The sequence below is a fragment of the Populus alba genome, chromosome 11, assembly GCF_005239225.2.
Source record: "Populus alba chromosome 11, ASM523922v2, whole genome shotgun sequence".
NCBI classification, from domain to species: Eukaryota; Viridiplantae; Streptophyta; class Magnoliopsida; order Malpighiales; family Salicaceae; genus Populus; species Populus alba.
Window position 1 is genome coordinate 9,997,511 of NC_133294.1, and position 24,369 is coordinate 10,021,879.

The 24,369-nt window shown below is 33.7% G+C and overlaps 2 protein-coding genes and 1 pseudogene across 4 annotated transcripts; 2 read left to right on the plus strand and 1 right to left on the minus strand.

Moving 5' to 3' along the window:
* The first annotated feature begins 351 nt into the window (after window positions 1-351).
* On the plus strand, window positions 352-3,748 carry LOC118058329 (protein CELLULOSE SYNTHASE INTERACTIVE 1-like; annotated as a pseudogene).
* Window positions 3,749-3,894: 146 nt separating this feature from the next.
* LOC118058334 (putative receptor-like protein kinase At3g47110) lies at window positions 3,895-7,874 on the minus strand. Of its 2 annotated transcripts, none has more exons than XM_035071043.2 (3): window positions 5,139-7,874; window positions 4,545-4,913; window positions 3,895-4,420 (listed from the first exon to the last, which is right to left on the minus strand). In XM_035071043.2, exons 1-3 carry the CDS (start codon window positions 7,810-7,812, stop codon window positions 4,413-4,415), a joined length of 3,051 nt encoding a protein of 1,016 aa, XP_034926934.1. In that variant the 5' UTR covers window positions 7,813-7,874; the 3' UTR covers window positions 3,895-4,412. The 2 variants fall into 2 exon arrangements, with proteins under 2 accessions (XP_034926934.1, XP_034926933.1); XM_035071042.2 differs by having other exon boundaries at window positions 4,521-4,913.
* An 8,813-nt stretch (window positions 7,875-16,687) lies between these two features.
* LOC118058340 (aspartic proteinase-like protein 1) lies at window positions 16,688-20,721 on the plus strand. 2 transcript variants are annotated; one of them, XM_035071051.2, is made up of 10 exons: window positions 16,688-17,178; window positions 17,257-17,395; window positions 18,206-18,447; window positions 18,597-18,824; window positions 18,948-19,086; window positions 19,170-19,240; window positions 19,318-19,417; window positions 19,892-19,952; window positions 20,050-20,121; window positions 20,281-20,721. In XM_035071051.2, exons 1-10 carry the CDS (start codon window positions 16,874-16,876, stop codon window positions 20,517-20,519), a joined length of 1,596 nt encoding a protein of 531 aa, XP_034926942.1. In that variant the 5' UTR covers window positions 16,688-16,873; the 3' UTR covers window positions 20,520-20,721. The 2 variants fall into 2 exon arrangements, with proteins under 2 accessions (XP_034926942.1, XP_034926943.1); XM_035071052.2 differs by having other exon boundaries at window positions 17,039-17,178; window positions 18,172-18,447.
* Window positions 20,722-24,369: the final 3,648 nt, after the last annotated feature.

Consider the following 24,369-nt stretch of genomic DNA (forward strand, 5'->3'; position numbering starts at 1 on the left):
ATATATATATATATATATATATATATATATATATATATATATATATATATATATATATATATATTTAAATTTATTTTTTATATTAACAAATTAAAACAAATTAAAAATACTAAAAAAAATAATTTAAAATAATAAAATTAATTTATTAAAAACATTATGTTGGAGCACGGAAACAAAAACTGCATAGAGCAAGTGCATGGTTATTATACATGATTACACATAGCAGTAAAGCTACACACCGTACCATACATATATACTCATAGCATAGGATCCCTCCCCACCACAACAGCTAAGTGCATAATGATTATTATACATGATTTTCTGCATTTGCTGAATTGCTCAGAATATTGACCAATAATGCCAGCATTGCCAAGGGGTCGTCTGCTGCAAAAGTTGTTGGGCCCCTTTTCCTGCTGCTGACAAGACCAGAATTTGGGCCTGATGGACAACATAGTGCTTTGCAGGTTCTAGTTAATATTCTGGAACATCCACAGTGCCGTGCAGATTATAACCTCACCTCTCACCAAACTATCGAGCCACTCATCCCGTTGCTTGATTCTCAGGCTCCAGCAGTGCAGCAGCTGGCTGCTGAGCTTCTGTCACATCTGCTCATGGAAGAACATCTTCAGAAGGATCCAGTGACACAGCAAGTAATTGGTCCTCTTATACGGGTTCTCAGTTCTGGTATACACATCTTGCAGCAGAGAGCTGTAAAGGCTCTTGTTAGCATTGCACTAACATGGCCAAATGAAATTGCAAAGGAGGGTGGTGTGAGTGAGCTGTCCAAAGTTATATTGCAAGCTGATCCTTCTCTTCCTCATGCCGTGTGGGAATCTGCTGCTTCTGTTTTGGCTAACATCTTGCAGTTTAGTTCTGAATTTTATTTGGAAGTGCCTGTAGCTGTCTTGGTAAGGTTGCTCCGTTCTGGTTTGGAAAGCACGGTGGTTGGTGCGCTGAATGCTCTTTTGGTGTTAGAAAGTGACGATGGAACAAGTGCTGAAGCTATGGCTGAGATTGGTGCCATAGAGGCTCTTTTGGAACTTCTGAGAAGCCATCAGTGTGAGGAAACAGCAGCAAGGTTGCTGGAAGTATTACTTAACAATGTGAAAATCAGAGAATCAAAAGCTACTAAAACTGCAATCTTGCCATTGTCACAATACCTTTTAGATCCCCAAACTCAAGCACAACAGGCAAGATTACTGGCCACTTTGGCACTTGGCGATCTATTCCAGAATGAGGGCCTGGCTCGAAGCACCGATGTTGTTTCAGCTTGTCGTGCTCTGGTCAATGTCCTTGAAGAGCAACCAACAGAAGAAATGAAAGTAGTAGCAATATGTGCTTTGCAAAACCTGGTCATGTATAGCCGATCTAATAAAAGAGCTGTTGCAGAGGCTGGCGGTGTTCAAGTTGTATTGGATCTAATCGGTTGAAGTGATCCAGATACATCTGTCCAGGCTGCAATGTTTGTTAAACTTCTTTTCTCCAATCACACCATTCAAGAGTATGCGTCCAGTGAAACAGTCAGAGCCATAACAGGTTAGCTTCTCTTCTCCCTGTGCACAGTTTGTCTACTCTTGGCAGATTTGAGGAGAACACGCCTAATCTTCTTACGATGACATTTTTCTTTGTGGTTTTATGCAGTGGTTTGTAGTTTGGAATGTTCTTCTAACATTTAGTTAAACATAATCTCCGAGAAATATGATTTTCTTTCATGCTAAGTTCAGAGGTTAATTGAAGGAGACCAAAATGAAATAGATCTTACCAGTAAAATGTAAGTTGAGGCAGATTTGGATAGAAATGGTATGGGATCTAATTGGACCGAATGAGTTGCTTGCTTGCTAGTTCAGATTTTAACTCACGGTGAAATAAAGCAGACATCTAAATGTGAGCTAACTTCTCAAACTCTTAACAGATGACGGATCACATGTAAAGTTGAATCAGAGTGTGAAACTGCTTACTATTCTCTATACCATTGGGCAAAATAATAGTAATATTCTGATTATTACTTGAAGCCATGTTGAAATAGAGGGGATGAACAGTGGCCTTTGTGCGTTAGTGAAAATTTTTCGCTGTCCATTTCTTTATTCAAGCTACATGGCCTTTTATTGCTCTTTTCTTGAAAGACATGATAGACAGTTGAGCAGTGGAGCAACCCTGGCCAGTGGCTACGTTCATCAGTATTTGGAAATTATTTTACTCATTGACTTCAGGATTAGGTGTATTGTACTTTCCTATTAAAATGCTATGAGTTTTCTGCCAGGGTGTTTTTTCAATTTTCTTTCACGCTCAGCTTATCATTCTGTTTGGTCGTGCAGCTGCTATCGAAAAGGATTTATGGGCCACTGGGACTGTTAATGAGGAGTATCTCAAATCTCTAAATGCCCTTTTTAGCAACTTCCCAAGGTTGAGAGCCACCGAGCCTGCAACGCTCAGTATACCCCATTTGGTTACATCTCTCAAGACAGGATCAGAAGCATCTCAAGAAGCTGCCTTGGATGCACTGTTTCTTCTTAGGCAAGCTTGGTCAGCATGCCCAGCTGAAGTTTCCAGAGCTCAATCCATTGCTGCTGCAGATGCAATCCCCTTGTTGCAATACTTGATTCAGTCTGGCCCACCCCGATTTCAGGAGAAGGCTGAATTTCTGCTGCAGTGTTTGCCAGGGACATTGGTGGTTATTATCAAGCGTGGAAACAATATGAAGCAGTCGGTGGGGAACCCAAGTGTTTATTGCAAGCTTACCCTTGGAAATACACCACCCAGGCAAACAAAGGTAAGATACGTCTATACATCATCTTGTTTATTTTTTATGATGTTTGTATCTCCAATCATCATTTATTTTTAAGGAAAAATAAAATAAATAAAAGGTAATTTACATCAATGGATTATCCAATTCATCTATTCCAGCCATCTTTTGATGTCCAACTCCCTATTCTCCTGTTCAAAAGAGAATTTCCTCTCACCATTGCTTTCCCTACTTTTTTTCCCTAGAAATTGCTATTTCAACCTCTCAAAATGAAAAATATTTGTGAACTTTTCAGGTTGTATCAACTGGTCCTAATCCGGAGTTTGATGAGAGCTTTTCATGGTCCTTTGAGAGTCCTCCAAAAGGCCAAAAGCTTCATATCTCTTGCAAAAATAAGAGCAAAATGGGGAAGGTAATTAATGGAACTGAATTTATTTTTTTCCGTGAGAAAACAAATAAAAAAAAGGTTGTTTTGATGTTTATCCACATTTTATCAGAGATTTTTTCTTCACATTGTCATTTAACCTGTCTCTTTTGATCCAACAACAGAGTTCTTTCGGAAAAGTAACAATCCAGATCGATCGGGTTGTAATGCTAGGAGCAGTAGCTGGGGAATACACTCTGATGCCAGAAAGCAAAAGTGGACCCTCGAGGAATTTGGAAATTGAATTCCAGTGGTCTAACAAGTAACAGATGTTAAAGACGAAACAATCATTCGGCACAAATTGAGATTTTAGGGAGAAAATATGATCAATTCGGTTACCTATCCCCATTCCAGTGTAAATAGTTTGCCAGAGGATCTGATTTTTGTAGTTGTTTTCCAAGAGCCGTAAGATAGCAATTTTTTCAAACGTATTCTTTTGTAATCCGAGTTTCCTATAATTTCTGGGCCGAACCACAAGAACAAACATACGAGTTTTCTTTGTAATTTTTGTTACCCATAGTAACGTGCTTGTCAAACCGAGATGAAAATAATAATAATAGTAACTGTTCTGGTTTCGGATATGAACATATTTTAGATATGTTGTCGTTCGATCATTATGAAAGAAATAGCAAATGCTTTATTGTCTTCTTCCAGAAATCTCCGTAGCCTGACCTGTGCAGATGGTCGAAGTAGAAGAGTGTGATTGCTCATCCGAAGGACGAAGAGGAAATTGCGGGGAAAGAAAGTGAAGATATAAGGAGTGAGAGGAGGAGATGAATGCGATGGGAGGTATTAACACAAAGCCCAGATGAAATTCTTCTCTTGGATTGGAAGAAGTAAGCAAAAATCGGTGAGAACTGAGGATGGTTATTGCATATCAATATATATAATTACAAGTTTTCATTTCTAATACATGTTGGATCTCGGAATTAAGTTACAGGTTTTTGGTGGCTTCCAAGATAGTATTATTGATTGCATAAGTATTGGCTCTATAGCCTGTTACAGAGAAAGGAAATATAACAGAAAACAAACTTCACGTATTCTACTTCTAAGATCGTGTACGTGATATAAGACTAAATCAAATTGCAATTGATTGCCCTACAAACTAGGACATTATTAACAGAACAAGTAATCCACTAAACAGTAAGTAAGTCTTGGAAATTCTAATACTTCAACAACATATGTTGATTCCAGAGCAGCACAGCTCACAAACAGTATAAAGTCTTTGTTGCCACTGTGATCACCTCAGGAATCTGCATCACACAACAGATCATTAGTAAACTTAAAAGGCAATTAATGGATAATCATTATCATTGATAATCTTTCTTCTAAATGTCAACAACTAGTCTCTACCTATGGATGAGGGAATGATTTCACCTCTCTCTCTCGTCTTGATTCCAAGAAGCATTTTCCTGATTCGATGCAATTCAACCACAACGTTGGCAATGCCCATCCTCTCTCCTGGCAATTCTGCAGAACAAGCAAGTCCTGCCTTGATAATTGAAACCATACATTCCATAACTTTGTGACGATCATCAATATGGTTCATTTCTTCGTGTTCTCTCAGTGTTGGATCCACAAACTCCAACACGTTGTCAGGCAGCACCATTTTAGCGTAATTGTGAAGGTTGTGCCCGTCTTTAAACATGCCATCTGTCGGTCTCCTTCCTGTAAACATCTCCAGCAGCAGGATGCCATAGCTGTACACATCTCCGTAAGTTGACACTTCACTTCCCATACCGTACTCTGTTATTCATATACAAAGGTTAGAAATTACGTTGCTCATGACCTTGGAGGCTGTTGCTTAACATTAACGACATAGCTGGTCAATCTTGATATTCAAAATTCATCAGCAGATGGGAATATAAAGGACTGTAGTTTTACAGCTTTCCAAAAATATTTTAGGATAATAAAATGTGCATTTCTTTTGTAGGGATAACCATGATCAACATGGAAGTTTTCTGATGTTACCTGGGGCTGCATAACCGATTGTGCCTTTTAAGCCGACAGAACTGCTCTCATGTGCAGGTAATTGATTGGAGGCTTCTGGAAGGAACCTTGCTAATCCAAAGTCTCCAACACAAGCAGTCATGTCATCACCAAGGAGAACATTGCTGGGCTTCAGATCGCAGTGAACAACAGGAACTTGGCAGTGGTTGTGCAAATAGTCAAGCGCACTAGCCACATCAATTGCAATGTTCAATCTCTGAACGAGATCCAAATTTCTTCTCTCGGGTGTGACTTCAGATATATGGACTGGATGCAGCCATTCTTCTAGACTCCCATTGACCATGAACTCATAAACTAGAGCTTTGAAGTCATTTCCTTGAAAATCATTACTGGAACAAGCAGTTATTACCTTGACAAGATTTCGGTGCCTGATGTTTATCAAGGCTGCACATTCTGCCATAAAACTTTTGGAAGCTCCTTTACGTAGAAGGTTCAATACTTTCACTGCAACAACTGCTCCATCTGATGTGAGAGTTCCTCTGTACACTGACCCAAAAGCACCTGCACCAACTAAATTGGACGAGGAGAACCCGTCAGTTGCTTGCAGGAGGTCTTGGTAGGTTAGTCTCTGAAATGAGCTCTCCCATGAAGGGCCAGAAGCAGGCTCATCTTTCGTTTTTCTCGAGTAGAAAAGCAGGAAAGAGGTCATCAAGACTATAGCAAGAAAGCCACAGGGAATTGCAATGATCAATATCAGCTTGGTATGAGATTTTGGCCTTGCTGGTTCGTTAGATGTGCATTTGGGCAGATCAAGCTGAGGTATTCCTCCACAGAGCTTCTTGTTTCCCTGAATGGAAATCCTACTTGTATTCTCAAAGACTCCTTGTTCAGGAACCTCACCTTCAAAGTCATTATATGACAAATCCAAAGTCTCCAGCAACTTTAAGTCTTTCAAGAACTGGGGAATCTGGCCACTCAAGTTGTTGTACGAGAGAAGAAGCATCTGAAGTGCTCGCAAAGAGCTCAAATCAGGAACAGGCCCTTCAAAAAAGTTACCCCCCAAATCCAAAGCTTCTAAACTCTTACAACTGTCAAGACTTTTTGGAATTTCACCCGATAACCTGTTTTTGGAAACCCTCAGAAATCCAAGATTCACCAACTGACCCACTTCCGATGGAAGGGAGCCTGTCAACTGATTATCATGTAGGTATAACAACACTGACAAGGATGAAATACCAAGTACTTCTTTTGGTATGGGACCGCTCAGATTGTTTTGAGAGAGATCCAAGATCAACAACTTGTGCCAATTTCCAAGACTTGCCGGGATAGTTCCTTGTAAATTGTTTTGTGCGAAACTAACTTCGATCAACGAGGTAACATTTCCCAAAGAAGATGGAATACTTCCTGAGATTTTGTTTTCATTAAGATAGAGAGCAGCTAAATTTTGTAATTTACCAACAGAACTTGGTATAATGCCATGCAATTGATTTGTCTCGAAACTCAAAGTATCCAGGCTAATGAGGTTTCCAATCTCAGTTGGAATGCTTCCATGTATTTGATTCCTTCCAAATGTTATTCCCTTGAGATTTGTTGAGAAGTTACTCACTATTTCGGGCAGCACTCCTCCGAAATTGTTATCATTTATTTCCAATGATTCCAAATTGGTGCTGTTTGCCAAGGTATAGAGAAAACTCAAGTCATCTTCCTCACCGTTTCCGAGATCATTGTGGTGAACTAACAGCTTCTGTAGATCAGGCAAGCTTGCTAAATCGGGTATTTTCCCAGTTAAGTTGTTATATGAAAGGTCAACAAGAAAAATTTTCGAGGCATTGGACAGCGTTGCTGGAATTGGTCCGTTCAAATGGTTGAAGTTGATGACAAGGTATGCGAGATTTGGAAGATTTAGGCCTAGATCAGGAGGAAGACTCCCATGAAGTTGGTTCTGTCCTAGAGAGACATAGGCAAGAGAAGAGATATTGCATATGGAGGAAGGGATCGTACCACTGAGATCATTTTCAGCAACTGCAAAGTATTTTAATCTTTTCAAATTTCCAAGACTGTCTGGAATACCTCCTCGCAAATAATTTTTCGTCCAGAAGAAGTTCTGAACGGAGGACAGGTTTCCAAAAGAAGATGGTATATCACCAACTAGATTGTTACCTTGGAGAACAAATGACCCCAACTTTGATAATGATCCCAGCTGTGCAGGAATTTTACCTGTAAGATTATTGCTCCCTAGATGAAGGACAAGAAGATTCGAGCAACTCGAAATGTTGACTGGAATTTCACCGCTGAATGTGTTGTTTCCGAGCACCAACCTCTGTAGTCGAAACAACCGGCCTAGTTCTCGAGGAATATCACGACTGAAGTAGTTGCCTTCCAGGTTAAGTACCCTGAGAAAACTCAAGTTGCCAATATGGGGAGACAGGCTGCCCATCAGTTGGGAAGACTGCAGTTTGAGCTCTACGATTCTCTGATGTCGGTGTCCACATATGACACCTGACCACTTGCAGAAGTGTGTGGATACATTCCATGAGCTCAGTGCATCCAGGGGATCAGTAATTTGAGCCTTAAAAGCTAGCAAAGAAAGTCTATCTGTCTCATTTCCTTCATGTAATGAAAAGGAAAACGAGAGTTGAATTATTAGCAAGAGAAGCGGGCAGAATATGCATGAACTCGTGCCTGATAACTCCATCTTCTACGTTTTCTCAGAGCTTAATTTAAGCATTGAAAATATATACACATCTTTGGTTAGCACTTAGCATTTGTGAGCTGCATTAATTGATTTTTTTTTTAAATAATTTAATTTAATGTTCTTTTCGTGTTTTTTAATAATTTTAATATAATGTTTGAAAATTAAAACAAAATCTAAAAAGATATTTTAATATATTTTTAAATAAAAAATATTTTCAAGAAAAACCGTAGAATATTGAGAGGGAAAACCTCTTTGGACATCACTGCAAACACAGCAAAGCATCTCGTCAGATAATATGTCATTTGGTAATCATTAATCGTTGAACATGTTGTATCTTCAAATTTCCACTTTCATCGACGATAAGACCACTGAAATGACTTGTAGCATTGAATAGCACCTTGTTTTTGAATTTTCATTTTACAGGCAAGAAATTCACGGACTCTTGATAATGAATGACTGTTGTACGTGTTCTTGCATTATGTGATGGTAGAAATATAATATTAATTAAGAAAAGAGATAATTCATTGTCTCATAGAAAAGTAGCATTTTTTTTAACAGAAGAAAAGAGAAAATCAAGAGAAAAAAAAGAAGTTAAGGCAACTACACTGTCTTCATTCTTTGTTTTTCAACTAGTTAATTATTGGTTTGAACTGAAATTTGAATAATAATTTCTAGAAATATTATTCTTCATTTTAAATATATCAAATAATACCTTATGTTTAATCGATTTTTATCCAACATATCAAATAATACCTCATTGTACAGTAATAACGAGAGGATGATAGGATCAAACCCACCAATCAGAATTAAAAATTTAAAAGAGCACAAGCATTCACGTATCTAGGTTAACTTTAAAGCAAAGATTGATAAACTTGCATGCTTAAATACCATTACTCTAGTTCATTCTTTTCATCATGAACACGCACAGAATGACATAAAGAATATTAGTAATTGTGGTTTAACTTTTTCTTTCTTTCTTTTATCCGAAGGAATGCTTTTAATCCGACCTAATTAATTTTGGAGTAACAGTAAACGAAATTGATCAAATTGCCGTGTTTGGAATATATTTAGTTTTAAAAAAATATTATATTTTTATAAAAATATTAATATATTTTTTATTATTTTTTATGATTTTAATATACTGATATAAAAAATAAATACAAATTAAAAAAATATTATTTTAATACATTTTCTAGTAAAAAACACTTTTAAAAAGTACTATGCATTATAGTTTTAAAACCCGGCCCATCGGGTTGACCTGAGACCAAGTCAACTCAGGATTGAAACCGAATCAGGTTTTAAAAAAAATAAAAGAAGAAAAAAAACCTATGTGGCTCGGTAAAAAACTTGAGTTAGCTTGATAAAACCCGGTCAAAATTTTAATTATAATTCATTTATTATTTATTTTTCTAACAAAAATGGTGTTCTTGTGCTTTACAAAAATAAATTAGGTTGACTAGAGATATTCGATGATCCAATTAAAATTTATAATTCAAACCTTGAGTTGGACTGATCACCCGTCATGTTTAAAAAATAATATTTTATATTAAAATATCAAATACAAACTAATTCACTATGCAAAATGCAAAAAAGAAAACAAAAATCTAAATCCATGAATCATGTTTGTTTAAATTTATTGTATTGCATCCGTTCTATTTCTCTTTCTCCAAGCTCTGGTCTCTATGATTGCACTTAAGTAAGTTGTCGTGTTCGATAAATTAAAGAGGTGGTGTATGAATCGAGACGTGGCCCTGTTTTTTTGTGTGTGATTCAAAAAAAAAAAAAAACCAATAAATGAGGTTTGTGTTTTAAGGGAATTATAGCTAAAAAAAATTTTTAACTTCATATCTCATAACATGTTTGAAAATATAATTATAATTATTTTTTAAAATATTTTTTTATTTAGAAATATATTAAAATAATATTTTTTTTTATTTTTTAAAATTATTTTTCATATTAGCACATCAAAATAATATGAAAATACCAAAAAAATATTAATTTAAAGTAAAAAAATAAAAAAAAAATAATTTTTTTAAAATACTTTTAAAACACAAAAACAAACAAAAATTCTAAAACACACACTAAGTTGATGCTCATGTTTGGCGACAAGTTTTCTTTCCTAGGAAAAGAGAAATTATATCTTTTGTTACATACTTTCTAGAAACTTATTTTTCAGGTTTTTTTGTATTTATTTATTATTACAAGAATTGATTACTAAAAACCAATTTTTAGTCTGAAAAAATTTTAGTTTGGTTTTTAGAAAAATACTATTTTTTTATTTGGGGTGTAAAATACTTTTAAAAAATTGTAAAAAATTAAAAAATATTTTGTTATTCATTGATTATGTTAAATTTAGTTTTTAATATTTTGATTGCTATATATTTTGTTTTGATTTTTTTTTTTAATTTTATCCCTTAAAATTTGATTTTTATATTAGTTTTAGTTCTTATTTTTTTATTGTTATTTTTTTTCTCTTATTCTTTTCTTAATTAATTTTTTGATTTATTAGTTTTGGTTCCTTTTTTATTGTAATTTATTTTATTTGAAATAATTTATAAAATTAGATTTTTTTTTAATTTTAACATCTTTTAATTTCTTTATCTATCAGATATGATTTCCATTCTTTTAATAAACTTGAAAGAAGAAAAATTAAACTTTAATAATTTTTTATCCTGTTTATTTTCTATGATATAGTCAAATATTAAAAAAATATTTTTCAACTTATTTCTATAACACTATCAAATATTAAAAAAAAATTTCACTTACATAAATATATTTTCAATAAAAACTATTTTTTAAAAAAAAAAATATTTTATAGCAAACAAAGAAATTAATCTTTACACGCCTCAGGCTCACATACTTCCCACTTATTAAACTGCTTTCTCTTTGCTTGCATTGACAAATGTTTGTCTAGGAAATTTTATTATTTTTAGCTTGAGTTAATGACTTGCTCACAAACTTCCCACTATAATCTTGACCTTGATATTTAACTGCTTTCTCTTTGCTTGAATTAAGTGCCTCACTTTTTTTTTCCCGTAGGAAATATATATATTATTTCTAGCTTTGACACATCCTCACCACACAATAATAAATTCTTTATAATGCAGATTTTAAGGTTTTAATTTAAAGAATAAGAAAAAAATATATATATATCTTATAACTACTTAAAATCAAAGACAAAATTAAATGTAGTATACTTGGGAGAATATGATTTGAAATCAAGATGACTAGACTTATATATATATATAACAAATTAAAAATACTAAAAAAAATAATAATTTAAAATAATAAAATTAATTTATTAAAAACATTATGTTGGAGCACGGAAACAAAAACTGCATAGAGCAAGTGCATGATTATTATACATGATTACACATAGCAGTAAAGCTACACACCGTACCATACATATATACTCATAGCATAGGATCCCTCCCTACCACAACAGCTAAGTGCATAATGATTATTATACATGATTTTCTGCATTTGCTGAATTGCTCAGAATATTGACCAATAATGCCAGCATTGCCAAGGGGCCGTCTGCTGCAAAAGTTGTTGGGCCCCTTTTCCTGCTGCTGACAAGACCAGAATTTGGGCCTGATGGACAACATAGTGCTTTGCAGGTTAGTTAATATTCTGGAACATCCACAGTGCCTTGCAGATTATAACCTCACCTCTCACCAAACTATCGAGCCACTCATCCCATTGCTTGATTCTCAGGCTCCAGCAGTGCAACAGCTGGCTGCTGAGCTTCTGTCACATCTGCTCATGGAAGAACATCTTCAGAAGGATCCAGTGACACAGCAAGTAATTGGTCCTCTTATACGGGTTCTCAGTTCTGGTATACACATCTTGCAGCAGAGAGCTGTAAAGACTCTTGTTAGCATTGCACTAATATGGCCAAATGAAATTGCAAAGGAGGGTGGTGTGAGTGAGTTGTCCAAAGTTAAATTGCAAGCTGATCCTTCTCTTCCTCATGCCTTGTGGGAATCTGCTGCTTCTGTTTTGGCTAACATCTTGCAGTTTAGCTGTCTTGGTAAGGTTGCTCCGTTCTAGTTTGGAAAGCACGGTGGTTGGTGCACTGAATGCTCTTTTGGTGTTAGAAAGTGACGATGGAACAAGTGCTGAAGCTATGGCTGAGAGTGTTGCCATAGAGGCTCTTTTGGAATTTCTGAGAAGCCATCAGTGTGAGGAAACAGCAGCAAGGTTGCTGGAAGTATTACTTAACAACGTGAAAATCGGAGAATCAAAAGCTTCTAAAACTGCAATCTTGTGATTGTCACACTACCATCTTAACCTAATAATTTAAGTTGTTAGATGAAGTTTTCAGGACATGATTTATATTATTTTCTAATAGTTAGCTCGGAGAACAAATGCCCCCATGCAACTTTGATAATGATCCCAGCTGTGCAGGAATTTTACCTGTAAGATTATTGCTCCCTAGATGAAGGACAAGAAGATTCGAGCAACTCGAAATGTTGACTGGAATTTCACCGCTGAATGTGTTGTTTCCGAGCACCAACCTCTGTAGTCGAAACAACCGGCCTAGTTCTCGAGGAATATCACGACTGAAGTAGTTGCCTTCCAGGTTAAGTACCCTGAGAAAACTCAAGTTGCCAATATGGGGAGACAGGCTGACCATCAGTTGGGAAGACTGCAGGTTGAGCTCTACGATTCTCTGATGTCGATGTCCACATATGACACCTGACCACTTGCAGAAGTGTGTGGATACATTTCATGAGCTCAGTGCATCCAGGGGATCAGTAATTTGAGCCTCAAAAGCTAGCAAAGAAAGTCTATCTGTCTCGTTTCCTTCATGTAATGAAAAGGAAAACGAGAGTTGAATTATTAGCAAGAGAAGTGGGCAGAATATGCATGAACTCATGCCTGACAACTCCATCTTCTACGTTTTCTAAGAGCTTAATTTAAGCATTGAAAATATAAACTCATCTTTAGTTAGCACTTAGCGTGCTGCATTAATTGATATATATTTTTTTTTTTTGTTTTTATTATGTCATTTAATAATCATTGATCAATAAACATGTTGAACCTTCAAATGTCCACTTTCATCGACGACAAAACCACTAAAATGGCCTGCAGCATTGAATAATAGAACCTTGTTTTTTAATTTTCATTTGACAGGCAAGAAAATCACGGAGTCTTGATAAGAAAATAACCATCTCGGTTCTAGTGCCGGATTCGAACATCTTTTAGCTATATTCGTTTCTTCTTCTTCTTTCTTTCTTTTTTTCTTCTGTCAATAGTTTGCTTTTCCTTTAATTTATTTCCTGTCCTTCCCTATAAATTAATCTCAGCTGTCTTTTCTCTAAGTTTATAGTCAATATAGATAATATAAAAGATGTAATATTTCTTTATCAAACATATATTCAATGTATCTATTTTTTAATGCATTTAAAGAAACTTTAGACTGCATCCATTTGGTCTGTGAATGATCTCTAAGTTTTGGGACTACGTAACATCATGCATTGTTTGGTATGCTAGATAATATTATAATTAAATTAAATAAATAATTATTATCTTATTTCGTATTTGAAATACATTGAAAAAGATAGAATAATATACTATAATGACAACAATACTCTTGTCTTATCTAATATTTGAAGTGTAGATCATAACATATATTGTTTTCTAAATAAAAACCTAAAAAAAATATTCAAATATAAGATCAAAGTAAAATATAAAAGAGTCAATTTTATTCTTAACATTAATAGTTATTAATGTTAAAATTATATATTTTAAAAAATAATTAGATATTATTTTTTTCATTTTAGCTTATATTGAGTGTTAAAATTAATAATGTTATAATAAGCTTAGTTATAAATTTGGATTGATCCTCTCGATCCGTGACCTGGACATGGTTAATGGTCAATCCTTGAGTTTAGTTTTAAAATTATAATAATAACTATTTTTATTCTTATGTTAACTAGAAAAAACCTGGATTGACCCTCCTAGCCTATAACTCGGGCCTTGTCTCTAGTCAACCCCTGAATTGGGTTACTCGTCAATTAAATTAATAGGTTAATAACAAAGGTTTGTATATATAAAAAAAAAAGAGAAATAATTTACTCAGCTTAACCTAAAAAAAAACTGAATTGACCCATGACTTAGGTAGAACTCATTGATTTTTTTTTAATTTCTTCTCGTTTTGATTCTTTTTAAAAAAGTTGATTTTATATATAAGGTAATATAGTCATTTCATAAATAACAATCCTTGTATAAAAAATTAAACAAACTTATCATATCCCTTTTAATAAGATAAAAATCTCTTTACTAAAAGAATCTTAAACATAATAAAAATTAATTTTTATACCATCTAAACAATTTTATAAAAAAATCATCATGTTTAATCTATTTTTGTCCAACATGTCAAATAATACCTCAATGTGCAGTAATAACGAGAGGATGGTAGGATCAAACCCATCAGAATTAAAAATTTAAAAGAGCACAAGCATTCACGTATCTAGGTTAATTAACTTTAAAGCAAAGATTGATAAACTTGCTTGCTTAAATACCATTACTCTAGTTCATTCTTTTCATCATGAACACGCACAGAATGACATTGATCAAGAATATTAGTAATTGTGGTTTAACTTTTTCTTTCTTTCTTTTATCCGAAGGAATGCTTTTAATTCGACCTCATTTAATTTTGGAATAACAGTAAATGAAAATTGATCAAATTGTGATGTTTGAAATATATTTAGTTTGAAAAAAATATTAAATTAATATTTTTTATGATTTTAATGTGCTCACATAAAAAATAAATATAAATTAAAAAAATATATTATTTTAATACATCTTGGAGTAAAAAATATTTTTAAAAAGTGCTATGCATTATAGTTTTAAAACCCGGCTCAACGGGTTGACGCGGGACCAGGTCAACCAGGGATTGAAATCGGGTCTGGTTTAAAAAAAAAAAAAAAAAAAAAAAAACCCATGTAGCCTAGTCAAAAACTTAAGTTGAGATCCAGTTAAAAACTTGGTTGTAATTTATTAATTATAACTTGGTTGTAATCTATTAATTATTATTTTTTTAATAAAAATTGTGTCCTTTTACTTTAAAAAACAAATTATAAATTGGGGTTGATTTGTGATAATTCAATAACCCAATCAAAATTTATAACCCAAACTTTGAGTCAGGTGGACTACCAATCATGTTTAAAAATAATATTTTATATTAAAATTTCAAATACAAAATAATTCACTATGCAAAATGCAAAAAAAAAAAAAAAAAAATCTAAATCCATGAATCATGTTTGTTTAAATTTATTGCATCCGTTCCATTTCTCTTTCTCCAAGCTCTGGTCTCTATGATTGCACTTAGTAAGTTGTCGTGTTTGATAAATTAAAGAGGTGGTGTCTGAATTGAGATGTGGTCCTGTTTTTTGTAAGATTCAAAAAAACAAAAACAAATAAATAAATGTTGTTTGTTTTTAAAAAGAATTATAGCTAAAAAGAAACTTAACCTTACACCGCGTCTTAACTAAGTTGATGCTCATGTTTGGCGACAAGTTTTCTTTCCTAGGAAAAGAGAAATTATGTCCTTTTGTTCTGTGTAAATTGCTTTCTTGAAAATTATTTTTCAGGTTTCCTTATGTTTATTTATTATTATAAAAATTAATTAATAAAAAATAATTTTTAGTCTAACTAAAATTTGGTTGGTTTTTAGAAAAATATTATTCTTTTATTTGTAGTATAAAATATTTTTTAAAAATTATAAAAATTTCAAAAATATCTTGTTATTAATTGATTATATTAAATTTAGTTTTTAATAGTTTGATTTGATTCATTATTTATTTATTTTTTTTAATTTTATCCTTTAAATTTTGATTTTTATATTAGTTTTGGCTCTTTTTTTTTCTTAATTAATTTTTTTTATTTATCTATTTTAATTTTTTTTCTTTTTCTTTTGATTGTAATTTATTTTATTTAAAATAATTTATAAAATTAGATTTTTTTTAATTTCATCATTTTTTTAACTTTTTCATCTATCACATTTGATTCTCATTCTTTTAATAAACTTGAAAGATAAAAAATAAAATTTTAATAAGTTATTTTCCTATTTATTTTTTATAATATAGTTAAATACTATAAAATATTTTTCTATTTATTTTTCATAACACTATCAAATTTAAAAAAAAAAAAACTCACTTACATAAATAAATTTTCTATAAGAACTATTTTTTTTAAAAAAAATTATTTTATAGCAAACAAAGAAATTAATCTTTACACGCCTCAGGCTCACATACTTTCCACTTATTAAACTGCGCTTGCATTGACTAATGTTTGTCTGAGAAATTTTATTATTTTTAGCTTGAGTTAATGACAAGCTCACAAACTTCTCACTATAATCTTGACCTTGAACTGCTTTCTCTTTGCTTGAACTAAGTGCCTAACTTCTTCTTCTTTTTTTTCCGTAGGAAATATATATATTATTTCTAGCTTTGACACATCCTTACTACACAATAATAAATTCTTTATAATGCAGATTTTAAGGTTTTAATTTAAAGAATAAGAAAAAAAAACAAATATCTTATAACTACTTAAAATCAAAGACGAAATTAAATGTAGTATACTTGGGAGAATATGATTTGAAATCAAGATTACTAGACTTATATATATATTAAATTTATTTTTTTATATTAAAAAATTAAAACAAATTAAAAATACTAAATTTTTTAAATTTAAAATAATAAATTTAATTTGTTTTTAAAATTATGTTGGAGCACAGAAACAAAAACTGCATAGAGCAGGTGCATGATTATTATACATGATTACACATACCAGTAAAGCTACACACCGTACCATACATATATACTCATAGCATAGGATCCCTCCCCACCACAACAGCTAAGTGCATAATGCGCACACTCAGAGCCTCAGACACGTACGCAATCACCTCCACTCTCTCTTCTCACTTCTCAGCTAACCCCGGAAAGACAACAAAGAGAACTATACTTTTTTTCTCTTCACCCTGTGTGCGCATTTCACTCCCTGCGCTTCTTATCCGAACCCCTTCAAAACCCTAGATCTCTCGAATTTCTCCATGGAGGCTCCATTTCTACTGCTAATTCTAGTAATGTCAAGCTTTCTAGTCCAAAACACTGCAGAATTAGCTACTTTCTCGTCCAGGCTGATACACAGATTTTCTAAGGAATATAAGGAAGTTAGAGTTTCAAGGGGAGGGGACGTGAAGGGCACGTGGTGGCCGGAGAAGAAGAGCAAGGAATATTACCAGATACTAGTCAGCAGTGACTTAAAGAGGCAGAAATTGAAGCTCGGTCCTCATTATCAGCTTCTCTTCCCTTCTCAGGGTAGCAAAACGATGTCGCTTGGCAATGACTTCGGCTGGTATGGACAAAAGTTGGAAGCTCGGTCCGGTTGGTCCTGATTTTTTATAATTTTATTTTGTTTTTGGTGTTTATCTAGGTTGCATTACACGTGGATTGATATAGGGACGCCACATGTATCGTTTATGGTGGCTTTGGATTCTGGGAGTGATTTGTTTTGGGTACCTTGTGATTGTGTGCAATGTGCTCCTTTATCTGCTAGTCACTACAGTAGTTTGGTAAGCCTGAAATTTCCATTCTTTTTTCTTACTTAACTTTATCAGGATTGGTTTTTTTTTTTAGTAGTTTTGTGGTAATTTTAGTTGTTTTACGTTGCAATTTTCTTTCGGGCTTTACTATTTTTTTATGGAATGAGTGCGTTTGGTTTTTTTTTTTTTTTTTTTTTTTTTTGGGGGGGGGGGGATGGGCTGGGAAGATGTTGTTTGTTCGCATTAGATGCCAACGAAATTCCAAATTTCATTGACATAAGTATATAAACATAATTGTTTTGTGTACATGAGGATAGGCTGTCTTTATGCAACATATTAACCTATAGGACCTATTTGTTCTGAAGCAGATTGTATGTTTAGTTATTTGTTCTTTGGTATTACTCTGACAAACTTCTGCTGGAGAACTCAGAAAAGTTAGATCTAGTCATGAAGTTAATTGGGGTTCTGGGGAGTAAAAAATAGGTTATTTTATTTTCTGAACTTTTTTTGTAGTTCTTGGAGGTGCTTTGTACCTATCTCTATTGCCATTTGACCCAATCCACAGTGTTAATTTCAGCCTTTTGTTTTTAATTTATCTCAAGCGTGTTGCAAATACTATGGGCCAAGTTGGAGAGTAGTTTGTCACTGTGCCTCAATACGTGTTAGTGGAGTTGTTTATCTCAGTGAAGATGGTTTCTTACTTAGAATAAGAAAAATAAAATGACCGGAAAATCAAGGGAATCACTGATTTTATGCTAAGATATGATAACAGGTTTAGCACTTATTTTCCGATTATTGATTGGCAGGTGCTCCCTCGTATTTGGAGCATCTATTGTGCAGGATAGAGATCTTAGTGAATATATCCCATCTCAGTCAAGCACCAGCAAGCAATTGTCTTGCAGTCATCGGTTGTGTGATACGGGTCCAAATTGCAAAAACCCAAACCAGTCATGCCCATACAGTATCAATTATTATACAGAAAGTACATCAAGTTCTGGATTGCTGGTTGAGGACATAATACATCTTGCATCTGGTGGTGATGACACATTGAATACTTCTGTGAAGGCTCCAGTGATCATAGGGTGTGTGTGACGTATTCTTTCTTGCCACATTAGTTTCAACTTTATGTCTTCGCTATTGCAAATTTAGTGGGGTTGCTTAAGTAAGATATTCTTTTATTTGTTTTATTGTTTTTTGTTGTTTCACATGGTTGTTTATTTCTTAAGTACAGATGTGGCATGAAGCAAAGTGGTGGTTACTTAGATGGTGTTGCTCCTGATGGTCTTTTGGGTTTGGGCCTGCAAGAAATCTCAGTTCCAAGTTTTCTTGCTAAAGCAGGATTAATTCAGAATTCTTTCTCAATGTGCTTTAACGAGGATGATTCAGGGAGAATATTCTTTGGTGATCAGGGACCAGCTACCCAACAATCTGCTCCATTTCTTAAATTAAATGGGAACTAGTATGTACTATCTTTGCATCTCTATACGCATCATAAAAAGAAGCTTTTGTTCCCTCTAGTGGTTGTTCTTATAGCTGCCAAAACTCTCATGCTTACTATATTAAACTCATTAACATGATCCAGCACAACCTACATTGTTGGAGTGGAGGTTTGTTGTGTTGGCGCTTCTTGTCTTAAGCAAAGTAGCTTCAGTGCACTAGTGGATAGTGGCACATCATTTACATTTCTTCCAGATGATGTTTTTGAAATGATTGCCGAGGAGGTACCATCTCTTAAGTTTTAACATCAAACTTCATTGTGTACCATGATCATCTGTTATTTTAACATGGGAGCCTTGTTTGATAGTTTGACACACAAGTAAATGCTTCGAGATCTAGCTTTGAAGGGTATTCTTGGAAATATTGCTACAAGACTAGGTAAGTCTGCATTAAAAGAAGAGCTTTGATAGCCTCTTTGATCCAACACTAATATTCAGGGTGGCTACTGTAAATAGTTCACAGGACTTGCCCAAGATTCCATCTTTGAGGCTTATCTTCCCTCAGAACAACAGCTTTTTGGTCCAGAATCATGTTTTTATGATCTATGGCATTCAGGTGAGACCAATTTGAAATTGTGTTGTTAATTAAGCTTAATTTCATCTGTTATTTTCTGGTCAAATAATTGACAAAGGTGCAAGAAGTAAATATGGGTAAACACAATTTGTTAGAACTTTGGACATGACAAACCATTAAAGCTTTAAATGAATGGATTTTAGACTTCCAATCTAAGAAGAATGTATTGAGCAGTTCATAGTACAACTAGACATTTCTGGAACACCTCTAACAGATAGACAAATATTCAATTTTATGCCAAGATTTCTTTTTTTTCTTTCTTTGGATATTGCTGTACTGATGATTCTTAGCTGCATTTATAACCAAGTGAGAAATAACCTTCCATTTATTTATTTGTATGGAATTTTTCTTTTCCAACAAGATTAAAAGTTCCATAGAAGTTCTATTGTCCTTATACTGGTGAAGAAGGATTGCTAGTTGAGATGAAATCTAAATGTGGTGGCCTTGATGGTGCAGGGAGTTATTGGCTTTTGTTTGGCAATTCAACCTGCGGATGGAGATATTGGAACAATTGGACGTAAGTATGCTCACAGTTGCCTGTGGAAAATGCCACTGGTCATTGAATCTTCAGCTTGCTCTCTGGAAGTCTTATATTTGAATGGAACTTTATGCAGAGAATTTCATGACGGGATATCGGGTGGTCTTTGATAGAGAAAATTTGAAGTTAGGGTGGTCACGTTCCAATTGTGAGTTCTCTGGCATTTCCTATATTTAGGGATGTCGATACATTACGACTAAATGCCCCTTCATTTCTATGTTTCATTCACTCGTTTGTAGAGCCATAGCCTAGCATGAGGGAACTTTTTATTTTTTATTTTGGTCAGCAATTAATGCAATGTGTGCAGGTGGAGACGAAGGTGATGGTAAGACGTTGCCGCTTACTCCATCTGGGACACCCCGGAATCCACTGCCAACCAATGAGCAGCAGAGCACTCCTGGAGGACATGCAGTTTCACCTGCTGTTGCTGTAAACGCTCCCTCGAAACCATCAGCTGCTTCAAGCCAACTAATTTCAACTCGGTTTTGTTTCTTAAAATGGGTGCTGCCACTGTATCTTCTGCATCGGGTTGTTTCAGCTTCATGAGTAAATACTGGCTGTCTACGAGATAAGAGTTCTATTCTTTATATATAGCCCTACTTGTAAATTAAGTCCTTTCTCTTTTATATGTATACAAGTATATGTGGACCGGTCCTATCATCAAATGGCATCAGTTTTCCCCCTCCTATGGCCATTTGGCTGATTGGACTTTGAGGACACAATATATTGGCTGCTCTGTTTTTCCTAACATGCATCTTCGTTTTGTGCCTCCATTCCTTGTCGACAAGCCATTCATCTACACCGGCCTTCCTCCTTCCCTCCTTTTTCTTCTTTTAAACAGCTGTTTTACTTGAAAACTGAGCAAGCTTGGGAGGCCAATTGTGTATTTCATTTAAAAAGGTTTAATAAATTCTCCATATCTAAAGATCTGAAATGGCTCCAACCTTCAAGTCGTGTCCCAACGGGTTCCATGCACTCTGTTTTCGGCAGAATGCCTAGTAGAAGGTATTTTTCTGGTTCCCTTTAAGGACCTCTGATAGCGTATCAAAGCTCAGTGAAATCAGGAACCAGGGAACAGGAATAAACCCACTTGTCGCCGTTGAGACCACCAGAATTAATTGTCTTCTCTTTTTCAGGAATTGGTTGTTGTAGCACCGTAGGGAAAGCTAATTAATTCCCTAATTAACTCCTTAACGCCATTGAAGTGGTTATAATAAAAAACTTGACATTTCCTTCCCACTACGTAACCCAGCATGAATTTAAAATTATCCATCCAAGAAATGCAAGAAACCCTAAATGTTAGTTTGGGCTATTTAGATACAAAAACATTTTGATGGAAGATCTTCTTGACAAGGTTAAATATATATTTATACATTAATGTTCATTTTATATATTTCTTTTTTCTTCAAATTAATTGCAGCCCTTTTGATTCAATATCTCTTTTAACCAAACTATTTGTTCCCTGACCGCATTAGCACTAAGCCAAACAAACCCTCAACCCATTATTATTATGAATCGACCACGTATAAAGTCAAAACATGTTTGTGAGATGTTCAATACTTCATAGAAATGGAAAAATTAGACTATATGATCCATAAGAAAATAGTTATAAAATCCTTGTAATAGTAATTTAAAAACGAGCCTTCGTAGTACAAGCCACGTGAATTATGATCGACAACTATATTTGCTCCTCTCTTTTCTTTTTTCAAAAAACTACAAGCTAATAAAGGAAAAGGAAAAGACATTATAATATCTTGATAAAATTAAAAAAACATTTAATTTTTAAAATTATTTTATATATAAAAAAAATAGGCTAAATCTAAAGGAAAAACAAAATAAAAGGTTGGTTTGAAAACCTATAAGGCTAGATGTGAACATTAAAAAGGAGAGAAGATAAAGAAAAAATAAAATGAAAGGGCCGTTAAGACGATTCCAATATTTCTCTAGGACACAGTGATTTGCCAATCACTTTTTGTTGGTTTTTTTTTTTTTTTTTTTTTAATTCATCCATGCACTTGTGTATGTTGTTGTACTTGTATCTCTAACTTTTAGCGGCGATCAAATCCATCAACCCTTGAGGAGCAGCTTTCACAGCATTAACAATTAGATTGATTGGTTTTGATTTTACTTTATTGCATGGATTTATTCTCTTTTATTGGTACTTTCAGTGGGCAAGAGGGAAGGTTTTGGACTCCACAAAACTATTATTATTTATCCATGCATGAATGAGGACAGTGGAGGACGAGGGGGAAGGCGAACACTTATTGGTTATAAGAAGAACACCATTGGCTCGTGACACATTACCCTCCTCTCCATTTCCAAAAGTTTTCCATTTTTAATCGAGAAGAAAGGTCCAAGAACCAAAAGGAACATGTAGCTAGATCCAAGCACCATGAGAGAAAAGAAAGGGGACCATAGCCTTGCTTTATGCAGCCCTTTCGGCCTTTTGTGCAGCTGGTTGCATGACGTTTTATGAAATTCGACAGAAAGATGCATGTCATTAACCTTTAATTAGATCGAGTGACTAGCTATATAGTAACGATACAAAAAAACTTAAAAAGGTTTAGAAGTTTCTAAAAGCAGAAGCGTGTTAAATTTGAAACTTATTCCGGCCGGCAGTGCTGTGTTCATGCAGAACAATTAAACTAAAACATAATTTAAAGTATAATCTCTTAATAAATTAGATTATTCTCCATCGTTTATCATGATTATACAAATATATAAACATAATGTTTCGGGTTTGGTATCCCATCATATATAATTCATCATTTGAAACCTCTTGAAGTCTTCAGGTACGTAGAAATTAACTAATGTTCCCGAACATTGAACAATGGATGGTGTCCAAAATCTATAATTAAAATACGTAATATGTAATTAAATCTATGAAATGGCGGGTTGAATAGAACATGAGCTATTAAATATGCAAGGAGACTCATGGCTAGGGTTAGAAATCAGTCAATCCCAGCACTGCTGAGAAGAGAAAACAATTCTCGCAAATCTTCTCTGCCTCTACTCTCTAGCTAGCATGGATGACATACCTTGATATACTCAAGCTTTGATTTTAGCGCATTACAGGAGTAGCAAGAAACTAGCCAGTTTGAGACATGTTTTCTGAACCAAATATGAAACATCTCGGGTTCGATACGAAACTTCAGTACTGTTCAAGCTCCTCATTTTTTCTTTTCATTTTAAACTCTTTTTTTACTCAATTTAGTCCATGTACACCTATAAAATAAAAGGGCAGATGATTGAAATGTGCGTAATACATGGAAATTAATAATGTATGCTTAATTCCAAATTTTATAATTATAATTATAATTTTAAAATTTATTATTATTATTATTTAGTTTTCAAAGAAGAGACAGACTAGCTAAATAATGATAGTAAAGAAAAAGTATTTGAGTGGAGCGATTCCCGCTACTAAAATAATTAAGTTTGGTATCAAGATAATTTCATTTGATGAGGAGTATTTGATGGTGGTAGATTTTTTGTCCTCATCTTGCCTTGAAAAAATAAATGGGAACTTGGAGAGATTTGTGATCTTGGTTTGATTTTCTATTTTTAAATGATTTTTTACTATTTTTTTATATGAAAACTGGTTGATTGGTAAAAAAAATTAAATCAATTTTCTGTCCAGTTTTCGACTATTTTGATCGTCAAAAACTAAGGTAACAGATAAGAAGTTGTATGCTTTAATTATATTTTTTAAATAAAAAATGAATGATATGTCGTCTCCACCTATAATAAAAAGCCTAGCTATAGCTGGTAATTTTCTCACCAAATCACCGGGAAGAGCTCTTTACACCTTCCTTTCTATATTAAATAAATTTATATCTAGTTTCTTATGAATCTAAATCTAATTACAACTCTTTTCATTTTCCTTTCTCTTTCCTTTTACATTAAATAAATCTATACCTAGTTCCTTATAGATCAAAATATATATTTTATTTATTTATTTTATCTGATAATATGGTGTTTTATCTACTCATTTATCAGGTTTTTATATCCTTTTAAATGAAGTTGAATAATTATATCTTGTGATTTGAAAAAAACTAACCTTCTCAGCGGCTCCTTCCTCCATTAATTTATGATAACTTGAGATCTTTTTACATGTATATATGAGATACAAATAATATTTTTTAAGAAGTCCTGGAAAGGAAATGATGGAAGTCTCAATTTTACGTTAAAAAAGAGAGGCTAGTATTGACTTAAAAGATTATATTTCTTTATTTTTATTGGTTATTTTGTTTAATTTGCTTTAATTTATTAAGTCGTAATTCTTATAACTAATGGGTCTTAGAAACAGTGATGTGTGTTTTATTTAATCATAAATAGGTAACTTATTTATTTCTTGCCTAAATAAAGACAACCTGTAATTTTGAGGGGTTCTAAGTTG

Coding starts and splice junctions, on each gene's coding strand:
- LOC118058334 (XM_035071042.2), bottom strand. CDS start 7,812: ATGGAGTTATCAGGCACGAGTTCATGCATATTCTGCCCGCTTCTCTTG. Junction 4,914..5,138: donor AATCGGTTATGCAGCCCCAG/GTAACATCAGAA, acceptor TATGAATAACAG/AGTACGGTATGGGAAGTGAA.
- LOC118058340 (XM_035071051.2), top strand. CDS start 16,874: ATGGAGGCTCCATTTCTACTGCTAATTCTAGTAATGTCAAGCTTTCTA. Junction 17,179..17,256: donor CTTGGCAATGACTTCGGCTG/GTATGGACAAAA, acceptor GTGTTTATCTAG/GTTGCATTACACGTGGATTG. Junction 18,825..18,947: donor CTTAAATTAAATGGGAACTA/GTATGTACTATC, acceptor AACATGATCCAG/CACAACCTACATTGTTGGAG.